This window comes from Perognathus longimembris, chromosome 1, assembly GCF_023159225.1.
Source record: "Perognathus longimembris pacificus isolate PPM17 chromosome 1, ASM2315922v1, whole genome shotgun sequence".
Taxonomy (NCBI): domain Eukaryota; kingdom Metazoa; phylum Chordata; class Mammalia; order Rodentia; family Heteromyidae; genus Perognathus; species Perognathus longimembris.
In genome coordinates, this window is record NC_063161.1 from 135,009,864 (window position 1) to 135,022,412 (window position 12,549).

General features: G+C 36.9%; 1 protein-coding gene across 1 annotated transcript in view; it reads right to left on the minus strand.

The window, feature by feature from the left end:
• Tex10 (testis expressed 10) overlaps positions 1 to 12,549 on the minus strand; it is a 37,902-nt gene that overhangs the window by 8,381 nt on the left and 16,972 nt on the right. Inside the window, exons 6-10 of the mRNA XM_048338115.1 lie at positions 8,566 to 8,804; positions 7,869 to 8,004; positions 6,160 to 6,335; positions 4,219 to 4,396; positions 1,210 to 1,298 (exon numbers count right to left, since the gene is read on the minus strand). Of these exons, the coding sequence (XP_048194072.1) occupies positions 1,210 to 1,298; positions 4,219 to 4,396; positions 6,160 to 6,335; positions 7,869 to 8,004; positions 8,566 to 8,804 (818 nt within the window). The remainder of the gene's footprint in view (positions 1 to 1,209; positions 1,299 to 4,218; positions 4,397 to 6,159; positions 6,336 to 7,868; positions 8,005 to 8,565; positions 8,805 to 12,549) is intronic.

Sequence of the window (12,549 nt, forward strand, 5' to 3'; positions counted from 1 at the left end):
CACTTCCAGTTTTCTGATGGTTAATTAGAGATTAGGATCTCAAGGACTTTCTTGCTGGGCTAACTTTGAACTGCAATCCTCAGATCTCAGCTTCCAGAGTAGCTAGGATTACAGGCATAAGGCCACTGTGCCTGGCTTACCTGTGTGCTTTGATGCCCAAATCACTACACTACAGCCTAAAGAGACATTATCTAGTTCAACAGCCACATAACATTATTGACCTCTAATGGGCTTTCTTTTTTTTTTTTTTTTTTTTTTTGCCAGTCCTGGGCCTTGGACTCAGGGCCTGAGCACTGTCCCTGGCTTCTTCCCGCTCAAGGCTAGCACTCTGCCACTTGAGCCACAGCGCCGCTTCTGGCCGTTTTCTGTATATGTGGGTGCTGGGGAATCGAACCTAGGGCCTCGTGTATCCGAGGCAGGCACTCTTGCCGCTAGGCTATATCCCCAGCCCCTCTAATGGGCTTTCTTAAACCACTAAAACCTTTTTGTTGGGTTAGTTATTATTAAAATATAAATCCCTTCTAAATGAAATATGTGCATCCAACACTATCAAACAGGTAGAAATTTAATTTTTGAAATATTTACCTTTCTAGAGTGAACATCATATAAAGCTTGTTTTTAATTCTGACACTACATACACTAAAACTCTAATTTCAAAACTTGTATTTCAAACTCTCATCACCACTATCCAAATATAAAAATGTTGAAATAATACAATAATACAATCATACTACTTGTCTAATTAGCAATTTATCTAACTTAATAAGGTAACTTATCTAATTTCACAACTCTACAAACAACTGGAATGCAGAGAGCAAATCAAAAACCAATGTTATTAATATATCAAGTTGAACATTTAAATCGTTTAAAATGCATATTCTGAAGATCAACTTTTTTAAATCACAGCAATGGAATTTTCTCTGCTATTACAAAAGGAGATAAATAGGTACAGTTCAAAATAAACAATGATAAAGGAAATTAAAATATAGTCATAGTAATCCTCAAGTCTCTGGTACTTTTTAATGAGATGTAAAGATAAATCATGTATCACACTGCCTCAGTAACCAGACAATTCAGGGTATAAATATTACATAATAAAAGTAATTCTAAGGTAGAATGTTATCCCCAAAACTGAGGTACAAATTAGGCAGATTAGACTAGACCATACTAGGTTCTTTTCTTTTTAACCTAACAAGTAAATGAGGTTACCTGACAGTGTAGAAAACAAGAAGCTGAGGTAGTCCAAATCATTTAACAACCAGTCTGTAAGTGAATGCTTCCATCCAGAAAATGATGATCTACAGTAAACAATGGGGGAGAACTATTATCAGAAGGGGAGATTTGCTGGAAATTGAAGCCAGGACTTCTGTGTGTTCTACCACTGAGTTATACCTGAGTCTCACCCTTTTCCTTTACTGAAAACAAGTCAGATTCAATAGCTTAAAACACTGTAGTGTATATCGCTTTAACTTCATATATAAAAGCTTAAATATGATAATATAAAAGTTAGAATTTCTAATGTATCAATTTATGTGCAGTTTTATTTTAAAAGCAAAATTAATACGTGTTTAGGGTATAACAGCTAAATAACAACAGCTTCTCACTAAATAAGAATTACCTGGCTATGCTATGAGATTAGTTTCTGGTAACTCCTTGAAAAATATTCCTCACCACAAAACTAGAAAGACAGCACATGCCAACATGGATCAAGCAAAAATGCAAATAATGATTAACTTCAACAAGATGAAATTACAGGGGGCTGGGAGTATGGCCTAGTGGCAAGAGTGCTTGCTTTGTATTCATGAAGTCCTGGGTTCAATTCCCCAGCACCACATATGTAGAAAACAGACAGAAGTGGCACTTGTGGTTCAAGTGGCAGAGTGCTAGCCTTAAGCAGAAAGAAGCCAGGGACAGTGTTCAGGCCCTGAGTCCAAGGCCCAGGACTGGCAAAAAAAAAAAAAGATGAAATTACCGAATTTATTAGACATAAGAGTAAACATCAAGTCAAGTTAGGATTTTTCCCGTTCTCCTTCATAAATTTTTGCACTTAATGTTTTATCACTGTAATTGTATTTATTATTTGTAGAATTTGTAGAATTATTTGAGGAATTAAAAAATCCTGTTAAACACAGTACATACAGCAAGCAATTGTGCCACCCAGAGGCTACAAGGAGTAATAAATATAAGAGCATCAGACATATAGCAATCAATACGAGTTATAACTACATATTATTGTCCAAGCTACAAAACTTCTGAGAATGTTTTTGGCAGACCAGGCTGGATATTTCACCCTGCCTAAACCCAACCTCACCCCCCGACCCCCCACCCCCCTCCACCCCCCACCCTCTACCCCCCCACCCCCCACCCCCCGCCAATTAAGAGGTATGAGAAAGGTGGTACTAGGGCTTGAACTAAGGGCCTAGGTTATCCCTGAGCTTCTTTGGCTCAAGACTAGTGCTCTATCACTTGAGCCACAGTACCACTTTTGGGGTTTTTGTTTGGTGGGTTGGTAATTGATTGGAGAAAAGTCTCAGACTTTCCTGTTGGGGCTGGAACCATGACCTTCAGATCCCAGCCTCCTGAAACTAGGATCACAGGCACAAGCTACTGGCACCTCACAGAAGTCAATTTTTTTTTAGTTCAACCCATTTGTTTTTCCTCAAACATTCTATTCAACATTATAGATTTCCTTTCCTCGTTTATAGTTTATATTTGCCAATGCAACAGGAAACAAATCAGAGGCATAAAGAATTAAGAAAACACACTGAGCTTTGTAGGACACCCTTGTTATCTCAGCTACTTGACAGTGACAAGAAGATCCAAGTTTGAGGTTAGCCTAGGCAAAGTTAGGGAGACCCTATCTCAAAAACAAAATACAAACCCAGTAACAATGGTTCACACCTGTAATCATAGCTAATCCAAATCAGAGGATCTCAGTACAATGCCTGCCTAGGCAGAAAAATCCACAAACACCATCTCCAATTAACCAGCAAAAAGCTGGGATAGTAGGCACTGGAAGTTCATACCTGTAATACTAACTACTCAGGGAGGCTAAGATCCAAGAATCATGGTTCACATTCAGCCCGGACAGGAAAGTCCATGACACTCTTATCTCTAATTAATGACCTAAAACCCAGAAGTGAAGCTAAAGCTCAAAGTGGTACAAAGCTAACCTTGAGCAAAAATGCTCACAGACAACACCCAGCAGGACTTGAGTTCAAGCCCTAAAGCCATCACACACACACAAAGTTATTACCATATAATCTAACAATAGTACAACTGGATATATAGCCAAATGCTTTGAAAGCAGGGTCTCAAAAAAGCTATTTGTACACCAATGTTTATAAGAGCATTATTCACGGGCTGGGGATATAGCCTAGTGGCAAGAGTGCCTGCCTCGGATACGCGAGGCCCTAGGTTCGATTCCCCAGCACCACATATACAGAAAACGGCCAGAAGTGGCGCTGTGGCTCAAGTGGCAGAGTGCTAGCCTTGAGCGGGAAGAAGCCAGGGACAGTGCTCAGGCCCTGAGTCCAAGGCCCAGGACTGGCCAAAAAAAAAAAAAAAAAAGAGCATTATTCACACTGGCCAATGGCAAAATTTGTTAAATACATTATACACAAAGGGTTTATGGGATTTTAAACAGTACACGCACCTACAAGCTTTTTGTGAATCAATTTCAATCTTTATCCCATTCTAATAAGTATGAACATATTTATTATGCATATTAATATATACAAACTAATAAAGTATTTTACTAAACTAGTAAATCTGAAATCAGATTACTAGTAAACTAGCAATCTGAATAAGTCTATTTCCTCCAGCCAGTAAAAGACATTAACTGATTGTGATCACTGCACTGGAAGTAAATGAAAGCCAGGTGCCAATGACTCACACCTGTAATCCTAGCCACCCAAGAGGCTGAAATGAGGATTACAGTTTGAAGCAGCCAGGACAGGAAAGTCCGTCAGAGTCTTATCTCCAATGAACCACCAGAAAACTGGAAGTAGCACTGTAGCTCAAAATGGTAGAGCACTAGCCTTGAGCGAAAAAGCTCACCAACAGCACCCTGGCTTGAGTTCAAGCTCCACAATTGGCCCCCCAAAAAAGTAGTAAATGAAGATGGTAACATCTTTCAACTGTATTTCAAGTTCCAGTAAGAAGAGGGGGTAAAAGATTTTGTGTGCACTTAAAATACAGCTCACTTGAGCATGATACCTCATATGTAGTATCCCAATAAGCGTGACAGCCAAACTTGCACTGAGTCTTCCCATAATACAGCAACGGCTTAACTGAGAAAGCAAATCAGCATGCAGACTGGGTAGAAAATACACAAGCTGAACCAAACGTTGCTGAGACTCTGTAGGGAGAACCACCATTGTGCCTTCTTGGGGATCTAGTGGGGTGAGTAAACACATGAAATTCAACTGTAAAAGTTATACAAACCAGAGGTTAAAGTAATAAAGCAGATAATGACTTTCACTGAATTACATACTGACAAATTTTATAGAATTTCAATGGTATCAATCACATACAAAAGTGTCTAATCTTAAAGTACACATGTATGGCTTGTTTTGATATTTACTCAAGTAAAATACTGAATGTTATAGTTTATTTAATAACTTAACACTGCAATAATTTCACAATACTTAAGGGTCTTAAGGGAAATCAGAGCTTTGGTAAGCATGAAAAAGGAATGGGCACAAAGCATAACTGAAAAACAAACAATTCTGCTAAGCAGTCACAATTACAGAATTAACTAAATGTGATATAAACCACCTGCTTACTCATTCTGGGTATATTATCTCAATACACACCTATGCATGTGTGTTTGTGTGTGTCACACACACACGTGCAATATTTTTAAAGATTTAAAAATATAGCTAAATGCCGGTTGCTCACACCTGTAATCACAGCTACTTAGGAAGGTGAGACCTGAGGATCATGGTTCAAAGCCAGCCCAGACAGGAAACTGTGAGACTCTTACCTCCAATTAACCACAAAAAGCTGGAAGTGATGTGTGGCTCAAGGAGCAGAGTTCTAGCCTTGAACACAAAAGTTCAGGGACAGTGCCTAGCCCATGTTCTTCAAGCCACACACTGGCACAAAAAAAATATATTCTACAAAAGTAGGAAGCCAGCCCCATGTCCACTGGTGAATGGATAAATACAGGTGGCCTATCAATGCCAGAGAACACTCAGCAATAAGAAGGAATAGGTACTGACACCTACACTACAACATGGAACAACCTTGAAAATAGATGCTAAAGGAAAAAGGCTAGACACCAACCTCATTCCATTTATAAGAGGTACTCAGAATAGGCAAATACACATGGAGAGAAAGTAAATTAGCAATTTCCAGGGACTAAAGACATACTAAGGAATGGCTAATGAGAATAGTGATTCTTTTAGGAACAGTGAAAATGTTCAATAATTTACACAAGGGTAACAGCTGTATAACCTTAGAAATTAATTTAAAAGCACTCAACTAAGATTGTAAAATAATGGATTTTATAGTATATAAGTTTTATCTCAATATAAATGACACATACATGTATAAGCTTTTATTTATATCTTTCCTAAAATATTAAATGGAATATCAGTTCCAGAGATGAATAAGGAAATAGTCATGTACAAGATATTATAATTAAATAAGTAACAATATCTTTCCATCAAAGCTTCAAAGAAATTTAAGTACCTTGTTAGTTTTGAATGTATAACAAGGGGCTGGGAATATGGCCTAGTGGCAAGAGTGCCTGCCTCGTATACATGAGGCCCTGGGTTCAATTCCCCAGCACCACATATACAGAAAATGGCCAGATGTGGCGTTGTGGCTCAAGTGGCAGAGTGCTAGCCTTGAGCAAAAAGAAGCCAGGGAGAGTGCTCAGGCCCTGAGTCCAAGCCACAGGACTGGCCAAAAAAAAAAAAGAATGTATACCAAGTGGTTTCAAAGTTAATTTCAAACTGCAAAAAGCATCTACAACCATTAACCCTCTGTAATTTTTAGTAGTGAATTTACTGTGTGATGTTTTGTTTGAACAATTTAGACATGGAATAAATAATTTGAACTAAAGAAAAGGCAAATGTAAAGAATTCCCCTCAAGGTCTTTATAATTTTTGAACAGACCAATAATTACTTATGCATCTAACAAAACCTTACCATAGATTTGGAGAGCAGTAGCTTGTAAACTTTTCAATAATTCTTTATTTGCTCGGGCTGCAGCAGTATGAATGATATCAATCAACTGTGTTGAAAGCTCAGGGTTTCGGGAGCCAAGATTAGAGAGTTGCAATGGTAAACCAGCCAGCCAACGGGATAAGACTCTACTGCGGTTTCTTAAAAAGACCAAGGAAAACAAGTAATATGTGGTTTAAAATGAGAAGGGAAATACATTTTAACTGAAGCTTTTATTCCAATATATACAACTAGTGTGTACACATGTACATTTAATATTTTAACTCTTCGTGAGCTGTTTAATCCTAATTAATGTTAACAATGCTATATATACTATATATGTAAGACACTGATGTGTTTGGTATGTTGCTCTCATACAGTATGGCTTCAAACTTGTATTATTTCATTTGCTAGGATATTTGCTTAAAGCTCCAATGTCTTGAGTAAAAACATTTTTTGCTAACCCAAGAACTTAGTGCTTTAAGCATGGACTTTATAATCAAGCGGACTTAAGTATCAGCTATGAGAAACTCTACAATAATACTGGTCCGCTTATTTAACATGTCAAATAAAAAAGCTTCTATTTCCTTCTATAAAATGGCACTAACAGTTCCTATGTCATAGGAGTAGTATTAGAATTGATGAGGTTATTTTTAAAAAGTACTTAGATTACAGTAAAAAACAGGGGCTGGGGATATGGCCTAGTGGCAAGAGTGCTTGCCTCGTATACATAAAGCCCTGGGTTCAATTCCCCAGCACCACATATATAGAAAACGGCCAGAAGTGGCACTGAGGCTCAAGTGGCAGAGTGCTAGCCTTGAGCAAAAAAGCAAGCCAGGGAGAGTGCTCAGGCCCTGAGTCCAAGGCCCAGGACTGGCCAAAAAAAAAAAAAAAAAGAATACAGTAAAAAACAATGTTCTCACAACTACCTACACATATTCAATCAATTATTCCAAATCTCTATCTTCCACCAATACAACTTTCTGACTATCCCAAATAGATTCAAACTCATCATACCAAAAAGTTAATTCGTTATGTACCTGATAGCACCAAACTAAGCCATGAACTTTTCTATGTTCTACTGCTCTCTTGTCCAGTGCCCTGATATATCACTAATGGCTAGTGATGCCAAGTTCATGCATTAGGGTTTGAGTGTTTTATATTATATTTTTGCAGGTATGAAACTCAGGGCCTTATGCTTTCTCACTATGCTTGCATTCTTGGCTTGTAGTCTACCATGTAAGCTACACCTCCAGTCTGTCATTTTGCTGGTTAAATGGAGATGGAGAATCAGTTTTCTTCCTAGGCTGGCTTCAACCCTTGATTCTCCAGATCTCAGCCTCCTGAGTAGGCTAAAATTCCAAACACAAGCCATCAGCACCTGGCTACACTCTCCATAACTTTTATGGAAAAGAAAAGAAGTTGTTCTGTCCTTTAGCTACAAGTGGATAAGTAGAAATATATGCTGAAATATACATTTATGCTCACACCATTAAGTATGCTTGTTTATAAAATTTTATGACATTTCTGTACCAAATAAAATAAGGAAAAGGAAAAAACCTCCAAAGATTTGATCACTCTATCATCTAATTTAAAAAGATCTTATTTGCCCAGTTTCTACAAGGCCCTGAGATCAACCCCCAACACCATCAAAAAACAAACTCAGAAAGGAAAACTAACATGTAAAACTTTACCTGAGTCTGTAAGATCTCAGTTCTTCTTTCTGATAGATTCTACTGAAAAACTTCAGTAACAAAGTCCGAACTGGGAGGATAAGTCCCCTCTGCTGATACAATGTATAAACTGCCTTAATCAGAGTCTCTGTAGCTTCTGAAAACAGAAAGAAAACAACTCTGCATATAAATTAAAAGACTGACTTCAAATGCCCCCAAATTCTTCCGTTTTTGTTCTATGGCAAATCAAGTCATAGCATGTTTAATAAGTGAAACTATTAGATGAACCTGAGGATGACAAAAACCAAGATATTCGAAAGGTGAATTAGATGGGAACCAAACAGAAAAGCCTTGTGAATGAAAGGAATCAGTACTAAGCCACTGCAAAAAACTGACAAGCCAGAAGAAAGGTAGAGACAAGCAGGACTCATTGTACAATTATGGAGGGAAAGCTCTCAATTCCTATTCCAACTAGTATAAGTAGTATATCTTTACCCAATTAACTGCTTCACAAGAGACCTCTCCCCCAAAAGGGACTGAGCCATAGCAATTTTAGTGCTGAAGCAGACAGTACTTCATTAAAAAAAAAATCTTTGGCTAGCTACCTTCTATTGCCTAAAAGTATTAACATAACTACACAAACTGATGGAAGCCACCCTTTCAAAGCTAGACCCTAAACAGCAAGCTCCTTACATAAGGGCAAAATAGTATCACCTACCTCTGTTTGGTTGTATCTGCATTAACCTCCAAGATACTCCAAGCAATCTGTTCAGCTGCTTACTATTTAGCCTAGAGCCATCTTCAAGGGTCTCTGTCACAAATTTCCTTATCATTTCTATCCAATTGGAATCTTTCTGCAAAGTTGAAGTATTTGCCAAGGAGACCATGATATCAGACAGTGTTAAATTCAGTAAAAGATGATCTACGTTATTGAAGAATATCGTGCAATATTTGACACTAAAAACAAACAGAGACACACATTTCTATAAGATGCTTTGTTTACCATTCCTGCTTCAGTTAGAGTTCTTAAAATCTATCAAGATTTTAAAAGCTGTCTAGAGTGTGCAGGTAAGGTTTAAGTTGTAATTCCTTAAGTGTTTATAGTGTAATATATGTAATTCCTTAAATATTTATATGAGTCAGAATTATTAAGAAAACTTAGTATACAGATGGCTCAAGATGGCTCAGCTACTCAATATTCAAGCTGCTACTTACGCAGAAGGCAAATAGCCTTATAATACTGCCTGAAAATTTAGAAGTCTAAAAATTTCAACACACTCAATGGCTTTTTAAAAACCAAATGTTTCTATCTGTACTTCACAAGACTGTCTAACCATGTAACTTAAGGAATCTCCAGGTCATAATTTCCTCATGTATGAAATAAGGTATGTCTATGACTATTCCCACCCTGAATATGCCCGATCTTGTCTGATCTTGGAAATAAGGATAAAGGTCCTGATAAGCATTGTTATGAAATAACTTTGTAATTCACATATTAAAATCAGCTGTGAGCCTTTCTAATTCTATTTGCTATCACTTCTGGCCTTGCCTGTGGCTACCTGTACTTGGTAACAGGGCCACAGGCTTAGCTCTGCTCTACCTGGAAAACTTTTCTTCAAGATATTCACACATAAAAGAACACAAACAAAATCACAGTAATGCCACCAGCACAACTATGTTCATCGCAGCACAATTTGTCATAGCTACAATCTGGAACCAACCCAGATGCCCCTCAGTAGACGAATGGATCAGGAAAATGTGGTACATATACACAATGAAATTTTATGCCTCTATCAGAAAGAATGGCATTGCCCCATTTGTAAGGAAATGGAAGGACTTGGAAAAAATTATACTAAGTGAAGTGAGCCAGACCCAAAGAAACATGGACTCTATGGTCTCCCTTACTGGGTATAATTAGTACAGGTATAGGCAAGTCACAGCACAAGAGCCCAATAGCTATACCCTTATGATCACATAAGATGATGCTAAGTGAAATGAACTCCATGTTATGGAAATGATTGTTATAACACAGTTGTAACTACTTTCAACGTCCCATGTGTATTTGTAGCTACTATTATTGACGAGGTTCTTGTATCACCTTCCCGTGGTTGTACCTACACTATCTCTGTAATCTTATCTGAGTATATTGGAAACCATGTATACTGGTATTAGAACTAGGAAATTGAAAGGGAATACCAAAATTGAGAGACATAGGGTAAAAAAAGAAAAACAACTACAAAAGCAATACTTGCAAAACTGTTTGGTGTAAGTGAACTGAACACCTCATGGGGGGGAAAGGGAAAGGGGGAGGAGAGTGGGGGGGTACGAGGGACAAGGTAACAAACAGTACAAGTAATGTATCCAATGCCTAACGTATGAAACTGTAACCTCTCTGTACATCAGTTTGATAATAAAAATTTGAAAAAAAAAAAAGATATTCACACATGGCTCGCTCTCCTATTTCCCTGGGACTCTCTTAAATGGTCATTTTCTTCAGAGAACTTTAGAAGCCAATTCTTAAAAGTAGCCTACATTACTACTCTGTATTATTAAGCTTGAAATAATAGTTATGATTATCTAATAGTATATTTTATGTTTGCCTCATCACTTGACTTAGTATATTTTTAATCTGCTGTTTTCTGAGAAAGTTTTATTAAAACAAAATGTTTTAACCCAAACAAAAGAACAACAAAATCCACCCCCAGAAGGACAGAGATAAAAATAAAGAACAAAAAGGAATTTTAAGGAGGAGGGTGGGGGAGGAGGGAAGGTGGGAGAAAAATGAGGGAGGAGGTAACAAGTTTGACAAGAAATGTACTCACTACCTTACATATATAACTAACCACTCTGTATATCACCGTGACAATAAAATTAATTTAAAAAATAGTTTTAAGAGTAAAATTCATTGTGGTAAATAGATATTCTCTAAAATACCCATTTTTGCTTGAAACCTCTTATTTTATCACTGCAACAAATGTCTATTCACAAATTAATTTTTATGAAGATATCTTTGACCAATGTACAAGTTTAAATATCCAGTTAGCTTTGCATTCATTCCAAAATCCTCAGTATTTTCAATAAGGTGAAAATTATATCCTTTGCGATATACATTATATATAATAACAAAAATAACAACTTGATCAAGTATTTGAAGATGAGGTCTATAGCAGACTCATAATTGCCAAAAGTAAAAACAAACCAATGCCCATTGACAAAGTGTGTGTGCATGCATGTATGCAATAGAGCACTGTTGAACACTAGCAAGAAATTATCTACAAGCCATTAAATGACAGAAAAACCTTAAATGCCTATTACTAAGTGAAAGAAACAAATCTGAAGAAGATTGTGTGCTATATGACATTCTGAAAAAGGCAAATTTATGGAGACACCAAAAAATTAGTGGCTAACGGGAGCTGGGGACAGAGGGATGAACAGGCTAGGCAGAGCAGCACAGGAATTCCAGGGCAGTGAAATTCTCTTGTATCACATTACAATGACAGGTTCACGCCATATACGTTTATCAAAGTTCTCATAACACGTTAACACCACAAGAGAACCTTATAATATAAATTATCATCTTGAGTGATGATGATATATCAATCTAATAAGTTCATTGACTATAACAACTGTAATATTCTGGTAAAGGGTACTGACAGTCTAAGAACGTATTAACATAGAAAGTATATGGGAACTTTATATTTTATATTAACCTAAAACTCTAGATTAAAATATTAAATTTTGGTACATACTATGAAACAGAAGAACATGAAACAAAAGAGGAAATCACTGCATGATTCCATTTGTATCAATAAGCAAATTGTGGTTACGAAGGAATGAGGGACAGCAATATGGCAGTTACTGAGTACAGAGCTTCAGTTTAGGATGATGGAAAAGTTTTAGAGATGTACAGTAGGGATGGTTGCACAACAATGGACAAAGTACTTAATGCCACCGAACAGTACACTTATAAAGTTAACTTCTCCTTTCTTTACATATCTTGGCATAAATGTCACTTCATCAGAGTAGCAGTTTACCCTAGAACTGTCCACTCCGCAAAGATCAGAATATGCTTTTTACTATATACTCTATTTTTTAAATTATATACTCTTACATTGCCCTCTTATTTTTTTGAACACAGTGTTCACTGACCGACAAATCAGTAAGTCTCTCTCATTAGGGAGAACAAATACTCTATACCACTAAATGAGCAGCACCCAGCACCAAGTATATGAACTGCCTTGTATATATTAAACATCTAACAAAGGTGTTGAGAGTAATTCTCATACACTTACTTTACTTACACTATTAGTATATTAAATCCTAAACATACTAACCATTATCTAATCTCATTTTGATGAAAATTGTAGATTGAACCCCTTACCACAAAAAAATATACATACAAATCTAAAACACAGTTTAGCATTCAAAGGCTTTCTACTATACATTTAAAAATTTTACTAATAAGAAAATCGTATGGAGGAGTAAGATTTCATATCTCTATTTCTTCACAGCTTCCAACTCACCCTCCACACTCTACTTTATAATCCTAGGCCTCGGACTATGCACCACATCTTTTTCTCTTTGTAGCTAGCTTTTTATCAGTCTCTATCAATACAGGAGTCAGGATGTTATTTCTTTCCTAGCCCCGGTTTTTGTTTCCTATTGATGCCAATATCAACCAGTATCTCTTCTACAGGTAACT